Consider the following 14,419-nt stretch of genomic DNA (forward strand, 5'->3'; position numbering starts at 1 on the left):
GCCGGGGCGCTGCGAGCGTTTGTCGCCAGTCAGGCCCGCGGTGCCCGGGCCCTTTGCTGCGTGGCCCCGGGCGAGCGTCCCAGGGCCTCGCCTGCCGCTCGTAATTGCAGGGGCGGGGGTGATTAGGTTGCGGCTCAGCCGGCCTTGCCTTTTTTTTCTTCCCAGGTTTGGAAGCCGGTAATGGCAAGTCTCCTCTATAGCCCCTGTGCAATACTTTACCAGTCAGGTCGAGCGTGGTGTTGTCTCTACCACGTAGTTTCCTGTGGCAATCTACCCCTTCCTCCCCTGTCCTCCCATTGGTTGTGTGTGTTAGGAAGTTGCACAGCCTCATTACAGATCTGCAGAGCTGTGTCTCTCGAGTGTATCTGAGAAACTGATATCCACGCTACCTATATTTCAAAGAGGTATCTCAGAGTAATTCTGTTCCGGTCCTATGCACCGAGTCCCCTTGACAGCCGGGGACACATTTGGTGCATGCCTGGAGTGCATCTTCCCATTTACTTTTATCCCAAAAAATTGGTTTTGTACACTCCAAGACTGCTCCGTGACACTACCAGAGCATGGTAGATAGGTACCATCAGGAGACTTGCTTCAAAAAGTGAAATCACGGTGTGAACTAGAATGTTAACAGTAGACTCGGCCTTTGTGGACCACCTTAAAATAAGAGGATTTGTACAATTATTCCTTCTGTAAATGATCCAATAGAGTTCTTTGTTTTGACAGTGGAGATAACTTGTGAAATGATGTTTAGAGTTTGAATGTGGAGTAGCATTACAGCATTCATACAAATCTATTATAGTATAGCACACTGAATCTTTGTTTCCAAGGTTACCAAGATTAATAGAGTTATCGATTCTGAGTGGCTAGTTCTATTTTCATATATTCTAATGTTTCTTACTTGACCAAATTAGTTAGCCACTACTGCATGTCCTGGACATTGACTAATGCCAAATTGCAAAGGACTGTTGTGGTGTCACAGTGACGCTTTGTTTAAGAAGCTGTTGTGAGGGAGTGTGTCCCTTAACTTGTTTCCTTGCAAAGGTAACTTGCATGAGAACAGTGTCATCCACGCTTACTGTCCCCAAGTCAAAGTTGTGTGGTCTGGTGTAAACAAAGATAAGATGCAATCCCACACTTGTTATGATATCAAAAAAATTGACACGACGTTAATCTAGGAAATCTTAAGATCTGGATCTTAACATTGAATATTTTCTCATGTAGTAAGAAAGATTAAACCTGTTTTTGTTGCTGGTGTGTTACCTGCAACTCATCTGAAGCTAAGCGTCCAGTTTGATAATGTTCCCAGATTATTCTGCTGTTCTAGCTGTAGCTTTGATCTCTGATCTCAGCCAAGATAGGATAATGCTTCAGTGTGTCTCAGCTAACAAATGCATAAAATCCCAGATATCCTTCATTTCCCCAAATAAGAGAATAGCTGAAACTTAAGTTCTTCTGTTTAAAAACTTGTAAGCCTGTGTGCAGCAACAGCTAACTTGCAAAAATGGGATTTAAGATGGAGCAGATGAACTGTGACGCAAGGATCTGTGCTCTCTGAACGTGGTAGTTTTGTATTGTAGGTACATAGGAATGGAAGCTGCCATTACGTGCTCTCTGAATGTGGTAGTTTTGTATCGTAGGTACATAGGAATGGAAGCTGCCATTACGCAGAATTACATATTCTGCTCTTACAGTTTTGGAAGTTTTAGTTTTTGTTGAACATCACTTTATTAGTGGTGCTAAGTTCAACTAATGCTCCTGGTTGAGTTCTGCTGTTGGCAGCAGTGATTGTTTATGCTATTTTGGAGCTGTGTACCATTTTGAAGTAGCTTTGGTTTCCTTTGTGGTAGAAAAAGGATAGTTTGGGAATCCTTGCTCTAGGGATGATCCCTTTGGTAAAGAAGATTCTATAGGAATCAAACCCTGAGTGACCTGTGTCAGCATTCCTTATCCTAATAGATTTTTTCCAATCATTTTTGCAGCAAAGTAAGCTGATTTTCTCTTAGCTTTACTTCAGCAGGATAGAAAACATTGGATAACAATATGTTGTGATTTTTTAAAATTTTTTTTTTTAATGCTGTTTTCTCTGTTCTACCCCATCCGACTCCATTTGAACTCTGTTAAATACAGTAACCCCGTTCCCATCTCTTCCTGACTCAAAAAAGGATGTCAAAGCTTTGTGGTGGTTCCCTGTTGAAACATAATGTTTTTATCAGTTGTGCTTTCCTGATCTAGATGCAGTAAACGTAATTTGATATTTTCCTTTATGTTGTTTTTGTAAACAAACTAATAGTCAAATAAAAGCATGCCACATCTGCTGCTTTACTCTTATCTCCTGAGCCAGCTACCAGATGAGTGAAGGAAATCAAAGTGGTGCGGCATGACTTGGACTCGACAGACCTGCTGTTCACTTTTCATCAGTTTATTATCTTACACATATTCTTAAACTGATTAATAATTTGTTCAACGTTGTTTCCCTGGACAATAGATAAGATGATTGCTTTGGATTGCAGATACCTGGGGAGAGAAGTCTTGCTTGCTTTTTTCCCATCATCTCGACCTCAGTGAACACATGAAGATAACTGATAGGCTGAATTCTTTCTCTGTGATTTTTCTTAAGTAACTTAGGATGAAAGAACTAAGGCTTGAATTGACATTTTGTCTGGAATCTGCAGAGGCTATTGGTGGTGGGATTACCTTCTCTTTAATGGTATACAAAAACTAAAGTAGTCATGCAATTTAAAATTTCATGCTGGGCGGAATGCCATGATCTTTGAAGTCTCTTGGATGTTCTGGATATACGGAACTGCTTCTCTTTTGCTAGGGCATTATATTATAAAGGAAGTACTGTAAGACTAACAGGGACTGGATATTTTGTAGAGATGTTTCTGGAACCTTAGCTTGTATGTGCTGGCTTTGCAAGATTAACTGGTCTGTTTCCCATGACTCCAACCTGCTAGGGTTTTTTCTTCAGAACTAGAATATGTCTGCAATGTGTCAAATCTTTCTTTTTTATTTTCTGTGTACAGATGATATAATTAAACTGAACAAGAAAGAAGAGAGAAAACAGTATTCCCCCAAAATGAAAAGAGGGCTTCAGCAGAATCGAACTCGACAGTTCAGGACACCAGGCTCCAAGTGGGGAATCCAACAGCAGAAAGGTGTGTATGTCAAACATAATGTGGGTTGTGCAGTATTTTTTTTTGAGCTGAAATGTAACCTAATTGGTTACAATTGGGGGGTTGGACTAGATGACCTCTAAAGGTCCCTTCCGACCCAGACTATTCTATGATTCTAATGAAGATGTGTGGATTGACATGGTCAATTCAGGTATCTTTCGAATAGTGTCATATGCAGTTTTGATTCTAATTCAGTTCTTTGTGATCCGTTTATGTTTGGTTTTGTTTCTGGTTCAGTGTGAGAAAGTCATTGACGTGTTTGGCCAACAGGGAGCTTAGGTGCTTGATGGGCTCTATTTGACTCAAGGAAGGATTTGCTTTCTTTCTGATTTTTAAAATTTATTTTAATTTTGGAAATTGTGTTGATACTTTGTCCCTTCTCAGAGATGGACAGAAAGAGTGCTTATGCCAAAGCCTGTGTATTAGGAAATGTGGAGGCCTTGCCAGAGCTCAGAGCTTTGTGCAAAAAAGCCAGTATATTTATATTTGCTAGGTAGAATTCTCCTAGTAGGCTTCCCCAAAATAGCTATTACTGCAGACTGTAATGCTGCCTCTGGGATATATAAATGGATAGTGCAGAGCGTCTGAGTCGGCTTTTCTTGTTAAGACCTTGGGATGCAAAGGAAGCACCATGTCAGCCTTCTTAAGCCAATGTTTTTACAGTGGAATACGAAAGTGGGGAAAAATATCATATAGGCAGGGAGTGAAGAGAGGAAGAGTGCACACTAACAGCTTTACTGTAGATTCCCTGAGTAACTGTCGGGGGGGGGGTTAATAAACAGGAGTCCTATTCTAAAATGATTCCCAGGTTTTAGGCCAGTACATGGCCAGCACCTGCTTGAAGTATAGACTGGTTTTGTTTATGTTTAGTTTTGAAAAGTACCTTTTTAACACTGGATTGTCAAAATATGGAAAAATTCTGTCTAATCAGAAAGCTTACCACCTCAATCCAAGCTAATGAAATGTTTAAGTTAATGCATGCAATTTCTTGTTTAATAGCATTCATTTAAAACAAATACACATCTGTCTGGTGTATTCACAGTGATCCCCATTTTATCTTTGTTGTTGCTTAGTATTTGTTGTAGCAGCAGCTCATAGTTAACATCTTAGACACAAATGTCTTTGGGGATCAGTGGAATGTTGTGTTGCTCAGGGTTCAGAGGAGTTCTGCTTTCTGTACAGGTCAACATAGCAGTGTTACTTAACTTGTGCATCTTTACTAAAGTGGTGACAGTGCAGGAAAATATTTTGCATCACTCAGCCCAAGTCTAAGAATATTTGTGTAGGTGAAAGAGTAAGTGAATTTAAGTTGTAGATTATCAAAGACGTAGGCTTCTGTTTATGACCGCAGTTGTCAAATGCAATTGTTTATGATCCAAAGGGCACAAAAGAAGCAAGTATTAGAATTTTGAATTTTAGGAGGAACTTGAGCTGCAAATATAAAACTCTAAATACAACTGTCTTGGCAGTGACTTTTCTCTCTTGGAACCTTCCCTCCTTGCCTGCCCTTGTTCTAGGAAAAAGCAAACATTTTTTCTCAAAATTGCCAGATTCATGACATGTTGAAACGTTGTGAATAGCTTTAACTGCTCCCTCCTATACAGCTCCACACATTTTCTCCCATTGAAAGCAAACCTCTTTTATACTGCTTTTTGAGCAGAAGGTATCATTAAATAGTTCTTCTGAGCCTTCTAGTTATTAGGAGCTTATGACCAATAGATTTATTGCTGCTCCGTTGCAGAATAACTTATCAGTTATTCTGATAAGTAGCAAGTCCTCTGTTGTTTGTGGACAGCTACAAATGGTCAACAGCATTCAGTTCCTTGTGGTTTTAGAAGTGGCTGCCAAACTCTCTGGAAAGAAGCGAGGAACTTGAGCTCGGACTCTTTTCAGCTTTTGGGGGGAGAAACAGAGAGAAGAACATTGTTCATTCAAATAAAAGTTGTCCTTGGTGGTACACAGAATGCAACTGCACAAAACCCTGTGCAGCCAGAGCTAACTTTGAGGTTGTCATTTATTTGAGCAGAGGTTGGTCCAGAGAGCTCGTAAGGTCCCTTTTAGCCTGAATAACCCTGTTTCTCAGCTTTTCTATTTGAAAAGAAGAGCATTTGCTAACCATCCACAAAATGTGGGTACACAGCAGTTTCTCCATGGCAAATTTAGCTAAATTAGGTTCTGATCGATGGCTTACCTCATGTGATGGCTCCTGTCTCATGAAGAAGCACAGATTTATTATCGATGCTATGAAGTCAGATATGTCAAAGCTAGCTGTGTCTGTTGCTGTAGAGCTGACTCCTTAGTCTTGAATTTATCTTGCAGTCTGAGGTTCTAAAGAGGATGATACTTGGGGATAAAACTGAAGCACAGTCTATATTCATAGTGTGAAGTTAAATGGCTCCAGACAGGGTTAACCAAACCCTTGTAACTGGAGATTCCAGATGTTTATACTACAGACCTCAGACTTACAAGCCTTTTATATTCAAAGGCTGCTTTCAATTCTCAGTTTCATCCAGACTGCCATGCAGACTTCTAATTGAAAACACTTTAAATGTGATGTAATTCATACGCTGTTTAATATGGTTTTGTGGGCCAATTGCTATATTCTTTTTTTCTTAAGTCATGTCTTGGGAACCACTGATCTAAATAAATAAGCTTTGAAGTTGCTTTTTTTCCTTTTCTTTAAATTAAACTGGTAATTTAAAGTTTGCTGAATGGGTGGGGAGCTGGATTTTTTTTGTTTCGTTGGTTGGTTTGGTTTTGTATTATTCAGCAGTTGATGAAGTTCCATTTCAGAGTATTTTGGTAGTTTTTCTATGCCAGAATGACTCTGAAGTTGTCCCTGTAGACACGTCAAATAACAAATTTTCAACAGAATTTAATGCAATGAACTAGAGCAAAACTGTGATCTATATGAGAAGCTGATTATTGTTGTGCTAGGGCTTGGGCCAGACCTGCTAAAATAACTGAATGACCAAATTGTCTTCAAGTGTAGTGACAGCTTCTGCTCTGAGGCTCGAAGTGTGCAGCCAAATAACTTGCATTGCCTGCATAGCATCTTAAAGCAATAAGCTTCTTCTTCCAATAAGAATTGTTGAACTCTTCATGCTTGTTGCAGGTTATGGTAAAAATCATTTGGGACGCAGAAAGAAGATAGCAGGGAAGAAGCGTTCTTACGGAGTTATAACTGGCTTGGCAGCCAAGAAAGCAATGGGTTCACGCAAAGGAATTAGTCCTCTGAACAGACAGCCACTTAGCGAGAAGGTAAGTAATGCAATTCTAGTGGTTCATGTAAGAACAGATTAAAAAAAGGAAACACAATGGCTTCAGAACAGTGCTACTGAAATATAAAATGGAGACATCTGGTACAACCTTTTGTTAAACTGGGGATGTGTTAGCTGAGTTCTTGTTTGTTTTGAGGGGGGTGGTTAATGACTAGGTTTGAAAGGTTTTTTTATCACTTAATTGGGTTGCAAGTCATGAAAATTGAAGTACAGAAGTATGTTCTGTGCAAGTATGGAGGTAGTTACTGTATTTTTACAAGAAAACCTCACTTACTAGTATTTCTTGTCTTTGCATTGCTTTGTTACAAACCAGTGATTCAGCCGACATGCAGGTGTTAAGCATGTGCCTGTTACAAAAAATGGAAGTTTTTGCAAAATACTTAACTCCATCAGTAGGCTCCTTCTTCTGCACTCCTCCAGTGCATTGTTGCCTGCTCCATCTCAGTCAGTATTGTAGAATGGGCATTGTTTTTGGATTTGTGAAGAAGAGTAATTTTAAAGACGTGTGGAGCATGTGTTTTGTCAGTTTAGGGAGATACAGTAATCAAAAAGTAACTGCTAAGCTCTGCTGTTATTTTTTTCTTTTGCCTGGTAATGAGGGAATATAGAATTCATGAAAGTGTAGAAGATATTTTCAAATTATACTAGACTGTGAAAGGTAGGCAAAGCCAAATGTATTCTATATGCAGTTTGTAAATAGAAATTGAAGGAAAAGTGTTTGTGTGTATAGAGTATACGTATATGCTATATATATTTATTGTTTTTTAAGAATGCACAGCGGAATTATCCAGTTCTGAAAAAGAAAACAAACCTGCAGAGACAATCTGAAATGCAGAGAAAACAAGCTCCAGCCCTCAGGAGGCCTGCCCCGCTAAACAGAAGGTAAAATACCAAGTCTGCTTTTGAACTCTTCTTGACAACTTTCCATAGTGAGTCTTGTTTGACAGGACTGAGTCCAAGAGAAGACGGTTGGTCCTGGCTGTAGTGATAGGGTCAAGACTATCATGTGTATGAACTTCTACAAACCTGGAAGCCGAGCATGGGACAAACGTGGTCCTGATACAAAGCCAGATAGTTATTACTGTGTAGAACACTCAGGAAGTACCTCTGTTTGTGAGCACCTGGTATTCTGCCTTCATTTAAATCAGAGGCAGCCTATATGGAAACAGGCAGCGTGTGGCTTTCTGTAGGTTTGAAGTGACAGCTATGGTTTAGTGAACTTTCTAAATAAAATGCCTTTGTGGAAGCTGGTGCTATCTTCAGTTTCATGGAAGCTATTGCATGTTTTATTTGTGCTGGAATTAACATGTCTGTTATGAACTGCATCTTAACTGGTCTCCACAATGAAAACTTTCACTATGTGACTCTATTGTGGAAACTGTAAACACACTTTCTTTATACATATCAAGACTGCTCCTTTTTTTCATCTAATCAGCAATGTTTAAAGTCCTGGGGGATACTGAGTAAAAAGCAGAATTAATAATCATACTGTCCTGTGACGTAGAATTGCTAGGCTTCTATGTAACAGAAGTGCTTTCTGCATTTATGAGTAATGTGGTTTGTTCCTAGTAGATGAGAAGCTTACTGCAACTGAAATGTTCAGCCTCAAAGAGGCAGCGTTGCAGATGTCCTTAGGGGGATGTACTGGGCACTTTCCTGACTTTCATAGTGGTCTCTCTAAGATGTTATCTGTGGATCCTTTGATAACTATATTTTAATAAATATTACAGGAGTAACATGCCATCCACTTTTGCCAGAATTGGAAACAAACTAAATCAGCAGAAAGACACTCGTCAAGCAACTTTCCTGTTTAGAAGGGGCCTGAAGGTAAAAAAATTACTGAAAACAACAACAAAGTTGTACCACAGGTTCTAAGCTAACCTATAACACTGATATTAATAAATCAACTTCAAATTTCAGATCTGGGTAGAAACTTCAGGTGGACTGGGAAATAGGCGTGGGTTCTTCTAGGGAAATGTACTTGTCCTCTTCAGTGACTGTAACCCATTGAGTCTTGCTTCCTGTTCCAGTGTAGCTGGACTGTCCTGAGGGGCATGGAACTTGTCAGAGTGTTTGAGGGTAGTTGCAAGCTATTCATTTTTCCTTTTAAAAGTCAATGTTAGAAAGGACTGTGCAGCTTTCAAAAGTTGCCTTTGGGTGAAGGATAGAGCAGAAACACGTTTTAGAAACTGGTTATAGTTTGGGTTTGGGTTTTTTTTTTGTTATTTTGGGGTTATTTATTTTAGTTTAGTTATTATTTTAGTTAGTTAAGGATTTTTTTAGTTGTTTTGAGTGAGATCAAGAGAATAGAGAGCATGGAGTGAATGATAGTGGTGTTCTCTGTTTTCATTTGTGCCCTCATTCTACATCTGCCATCGTTGTGACTGTAGGTAGTTGCTGTCTTCCATCCACATGGATTGCAGAATTACAGACAGGATCAGGAGGAAGAAAAGCAAAACCAAAGTCCTTTAAAACAGCAGTGGGACTTAGTGGCCTATTGGATATTATGTATGTTAACATCAATCAGATTAGGAACTAGCCAGTTTTTTCTTGCTGGCCTAGTAACGTTTTGGTGTATCTTGGTCAAGTGTGTGTTTGCTGACATAGTCCTCAAAAATGTTTCCATCTCTTTCTTGGTTAAGTTACTGTCACTGACAACTTTGTTTAAATCATTTTGTATTCTTAATTTCTTTCCAATGTCTTACAAAGGTAATAGGATAGTTATCTTTGAAGTCCCTCTGAAAGTACAACCCTGTTTGTGCAGAGTGTACAAACAGCTTTAAACTTCTGTTTTTGAACTGCTGTATCTCCAGCTGCTAGAATGGGAATTGAAACACTATTCAAATCCAGTGTCTGTATTGATGTGTCTTCAGGTGCAGGCCCAAGTGCAGTCAACAGATGATCTTGATAATCAGACAATAAAGAGAACTCGTCAGTAAGTATTTAATTTGGAAAACTTCAGTTTGGTTACTCATATGATTCTCGTTTTAGTTCTGGCTTCCTGGCTATGATAATTGAATGGGTTTTTTTTTCCCTGTAGGCATATCAACTGAGTGACAGTGATCCTCCCCCTATTCTCAGTTATTTCCTAAATTATCTTCTAATTTAACCAGGAGGAGTTTGTTTGCATAAGACGCTTGCAGGAATGAGGGGGAAGGTGGTAGCTTCAGAGGATCAGACTAATCTCTACCACTCATGAATACTGCATGGACTGGAAGAAAAATTCAAATGTCAATGTTCTCCTGAGCTCTTGATGTAATTTCCGTTTTATTTAATATACACATAAGCCTATGAAGCAGTTTGGAAATAAGCAAGGCAGGTCACAAGGTGGACACTCAGCTCTGCCCCCATGTATTCTTCCCATATCATTCTGTGCCTGCTTGGCTCTTTGCAACTTGTTTGTTGGTAACACAGCAGGCTGAGTAAGCAGCGTATGCCGCAGACCTGCAGTCTGTCACCTCTTTGATTTGCTGTGAGGACCATTTTGGCCCCATCTGTGGCAAGGAAACTGAATGTTTTAAAAAAGTGAACATTTCAGTCAGTGCTGTAGTTCTGGTACACCTTGCCAGCATGTGATCTAGCGCTCACCTGAATAGGTTTAGATAATGTAAAAGATGCAAGAATCACTGGCCAAGCTTCTTGTAGATTGTTTGACTGCATGTGGTCTTCGTACTGGCCTATATTCCGAAAGCTTGTACGTTCTTTACTAGCCAGTGTTTTGGACACACATTTAAAGATACTTAGACTGAAATTTCTGCAACGTTTTTGTAAGTTATTTCTGTGTTTTCAAACTAGATGGCGAACTTCTACCACGAGTGGAGGGATTCTGACTGTATCCATTGACAACCCGGGAGCAATCATAACCCCGATGTGAGTTTTCAAATAAGTTCTGAAATGTTCTCAACATAGCTGAAATAGCTGTTCTGAGCAATTTAGCAAGTTCCTTGCAGACAGTATTTCTGGTGACCTCAAGGTCACAGCTTCTTGTGAAGACTTTTAAATCTGGCCCCTTTCTGAGTGTTTCTGAGCTGTGTTTGAATAATATCACAGCTGGATTTCTCAAGGCATCTCCCAGTTAGGAGCTTGATGTGGTGTATGGAGTTGAAGAGTGGTGGGCTGATAGATTTTCACCTTGTTTGCCTCTTCCAAGTCAGACCGTATTGCAGCTGTTTTCCTTCCCTATCTGAATGAAAATGAATGAGCATCCAGTTGATGAGTGATGGTAATAGTTCCTCCCTGATTCATAAAGATACCGCTAGAGTTGTGCTTAAAGAAAGCATTGCTGTATTTGTCTTTGGGAAGTTGACGGTACTGTTGTTTCATGAGGTGTTTTATTTTAAAAATCTCGAGTAGTTTTTTTATTAGTAGCATCTTACCTGTAAGGAAGACTGTACCAATTTTTTTTTTTTATTATTTATGGGAATAATTAACCACAAATTATGCATTTGTCAGTAGGATTGAGAGATAAAAGGTAAGATTGCTTCCTGTTGGGACACTTGCTGTCTGATAGCAATAACAAATGCTACCCTTTTAAAGTTCTGCCTGAGTTTTACCTTCTTGAATTTGTGCCCTCCAGCTATTCAGCCAGCCTGATCAAATGGCCTGATGAAAAATTCATACCTCTATCAGCATTAAGGCTTTATTGCATAAAACACATATTCACTGTGTCCTTTGTAACATTCTTCTTTCACAGTTCCCAGAAATTACGATTAACTTGTACTCCTGTGCCACCATTTCTGATGAAGAGGGACCAATCTGAAGAGAAGAAGATTCCCAAAGGGGTTCCATTGCAGTTTGATATTAATAGTGTTGGAAAACAGGTAAATGCAGTTTCTTTCCTTAACTGTGGAAGTAGTTTCAAGACAGATAAAAGTCAGTGAGCCAGGCACTTTCCTTCTAAACTCGCTAGTCACAGAAAGAGGGAACTAGTGACTACTTCTTGTTTCCATTTCAAGTTTTGCCACTAACTTGCAATGTAACTTCAAGCAAGTAACTCAACTCACTGTTCCTGTTCCTCTAGTTCATGTCATGCATGCCCACATGCTTTAAATGGGATTTAAAATGTTGAATGTTTCTAAAAGGCTTCTGGTGTTCCTGCTGAACAGTTGAATCAGCAACTGTGCATAATTCAGGGATGAGCTTCTTTCAGTTGTTTAAACTGCATGGAACTCTGACAGCTGAATTTATACGGCAACTTTTGCTATGCATCTAGGAAAAAAAAATCAAATGTGATGACGTAAAGGCTTGAAAGATAAGCAATTTTTCACAAGTTTCGTGAAGACAGGCGATGTGGTGCAGGAATCTTACTGCTGTCATTGAAGGAATTCTTACAGGGTGACAGTTAGATGCTGTTCTTGTAATCAGCTCCTTACTGCCAGCTGTAGAAAACAACATGGGATCAGTGTGTCGGTCTGGATTTGGTCCTTCCGTGAATAAGCAATATGTCAAAAATAGTTTACTACTGTATTGTAAAATTAATTTGAACATTTGGACTCCAGTCTACTGCCTCAACTGGGTGGACTGGAAAGCAACCTGCATTAACACGGTTAAAATGCTGCATTTGTTGATGTTGCATAGAATCTGTGTGGGGAAATGAGTGTAGTGAAAGTTCCCTTTTTCAGTCTGTCTGTCCTCAGTTTAACGTACGATACTTTGAGTAGACTTTCAGTCTTGACATTGTGTAACTATGTGTTCTTAATGAATTCTGAGAAATGCTAGCTCTTGATGTATAGTCCAATCTGATTTTTAAATGGTGCGGGAAATGATTAAATCAAATTAAACCTCCTTTTTTTTCTTTTTTTTTTTTTTTAAATCTAAGTGAGGCAATTAAGAAGTCAAGTGATGATACAGAATGAGGAAAAAAATTTTTCTTGTCTCCATTACTTTGATTAAATTAACCTAACATCTTTTATGTTTGTGGTGAAATGACTGTATTTTTCAGACAGGGATGACATTGAACGAACGTTTTGGGATCCTGAAGGAACAAAGAACAGCGCTGTCTCAGAACAAAGGAAGTCGTTTTGTAACAGTGGGCTAACCTGACAGATGGACTTGAGCACTGATCCCACCTACCTAAGAAACTGAGATAAAAGTGGGCAGAAGAATACAGCATATGTCACTGAAATTCTCCAGACTTCTTGCTAAGATGGTGGCAGAGCTATCTATCTTTATTACTTTTACTTTGAATGGTAAAAGACATGATGCCCTGAGGGGGGAAAGTGGGGAAACTGATCCGCTGGAGTGGCACCATCACCTGGTTGGAAAAGATTCTGTTGCCCAGCTGATGACAAACACGGATTTTGGTTCACCTTGAAACCAAAACACAAATTTTAAGATTCGGGTTTTTTTGTCTAGGAGTGCTCAGTATCTGTTCTTTCACCCCTCTGTTATGGTAAAGATTGTGTAAGTGTTTCATTACAAACCCCATTTTAGGGTTTTTTTAGGGACTGCCTATGAACTTTCCTTTGGACTGCAGTTTGGCACAGAGCCTCAGTCCGTGAATACTTTGGTAGTGATGTAGCAGCATTTTTCATGGGAGCATTGGTTGTACTTCTTTGTGCTTTTGAAGTTCAGTTTTTTTCCTTTCTTGAAAACTAAATGTTTTGCATCCTCACTTTCACAAATAAAGCTGTTAGCTGAGACCCAAAATACATGATTGGGATGGAGACTATTCTACTCTTATCCTTAAAAGTGGTCCAGATCATATTGGAGGAATACTGCACAGGCAGTATGAGAGTAATTTATATTACGAATAGCTGAAGTTCATCATCCTCCTCTGTAAATGGAGTATGTCTGTCTCCTATTTTTTCTTAAACTTTTGCTTTCTGTTTCTTTTTGTAAGTTTTTTCATAAACTTAATGCAATAACTTTACATTTTTGAATAATTTCCTAGGAATAAATACAACAGTTCACAAGGAAGTCAGTGGTATGGTACAGTTCCTTACCCTCCCAGACGTAGGATTCTCATCTTGCATACCTTGCCCCAGAGGGTTTTCTCTGGCTCTTACAAATAGCCAGAGGCAAGCAATCTAATGGCACTTGTTTGTATATACCAAAGAGAGGTGAGACGTGAAGCTGATCAGAAGTGGTCAGACACCTTGAAATTGGCTGAAACTGGGGAACGTTGCTGGAAGAAAGCCCTCGGTTTGCCAGCATGTGTAAGGCATTAAGCAGGAGCACACAGTCACTTGCTTTAAGCTTAGCTTTGTGCATCAGAATCTGCAGGATGGTAACAACTGGGGCATCCTCAGTCTGAATTTATATGATCCCTAAAACTGAGGCACCTGTTCAGAATTGCTTCCAGACCAGGAACTGATGAATCTAACGCTGTTCTATAGCAATGAGATTTAGGTACAGTCAGGTAAAAGAACGATTGGCTTGCTGCATCCGGAAATGTTTATGGTGTTTGAAGTGGGCTTAATTCCTTTTATCATTCTTGAAGAATTTACATTTGACTTCTTACAGGGTTGGTTTCCTTGCATTTTTATCTCAAATTACAAGTTAACTAGCATTTACTGAGAACTTCAATGTTGAAGAGCATTTGACAGTAGAAGGGCTGTTGTTTGTATAGCAGTTTTAAAGTCAGAGTGCATCCTGATGCTATATAGTACTTAAACCCTTATTTTTAATGTTGAAAAATACACCTTAGCAGAAGCAAACTAAACGTAATGGTGTTAAGGTTTTTTTCTTAATTACTAGTAGGAAATTTTTTTTTTTTAAAAATGTCCCACTGTTAGAATTTGAGTAGATAAAGTGTTGTCAGTCATCCTGTTTCAGTGTATACATTTTCCATGTGCCAGGATGCAACAAAAAAATCCTTTTGCATCAACATAGATGCAAAACATTGATGCAATGCATCAAAAAATGCTAGTTTGTATTTAATGAGAAGATGCTTTACACTGTACCTTTTGGTATTTTTTGGAGAAGTTATTACATTTGATCTATTCTGAAGCTGTTAAGTTT

General features: G+C 39.1%; 1 protein-coding gene across 1 annotated transcript; it reads left to right on the forward strand.

Moving 5' to 3' along the window:
* The first annotated feature begins 2,902 nt into the window (after positions 1 to 2,902).
* FYTTD1 (forty-two-three domain containing 1) lies at positions 2,903 to 14,419 on the forward strand. Its single transcript, XM_019472890.1, is given in 10 exon segments — positions 2,903 to 2,961; positions 2,963 to 3,015; positions 3,018 to 3,158; positions 6,292 to 6,437; positions 7,227 to 7,339; positions 8,188 to 8,284; positions 9,331 to 9,392; positions 10,253 to 10,327; positions 11,151 to 11,277; positions 12,399 to 14,419. Coding segments are annotated over 10 exon segments (969 nt in total). The 3' UTR covers positions 12,495 to 14,419.

Source organism: Aptenodytes forsteri, unplaced genomic scaffold (genome assembly GCF_000699145.1).
Source record: "Aptenodytes forsteri isolate BGI_AS27 unplaced genomic scaffold, ASM69914v1 Scaffold404, whole genome shotgun sequence".
In the NCBI taxonomy this organism is placed as follows: Eukaryota; Metazoa; Chordata; class Aves; order Sphenisciformes; family Spheniscidae; genus Aptenodytes; species Aptenodytes forsteri.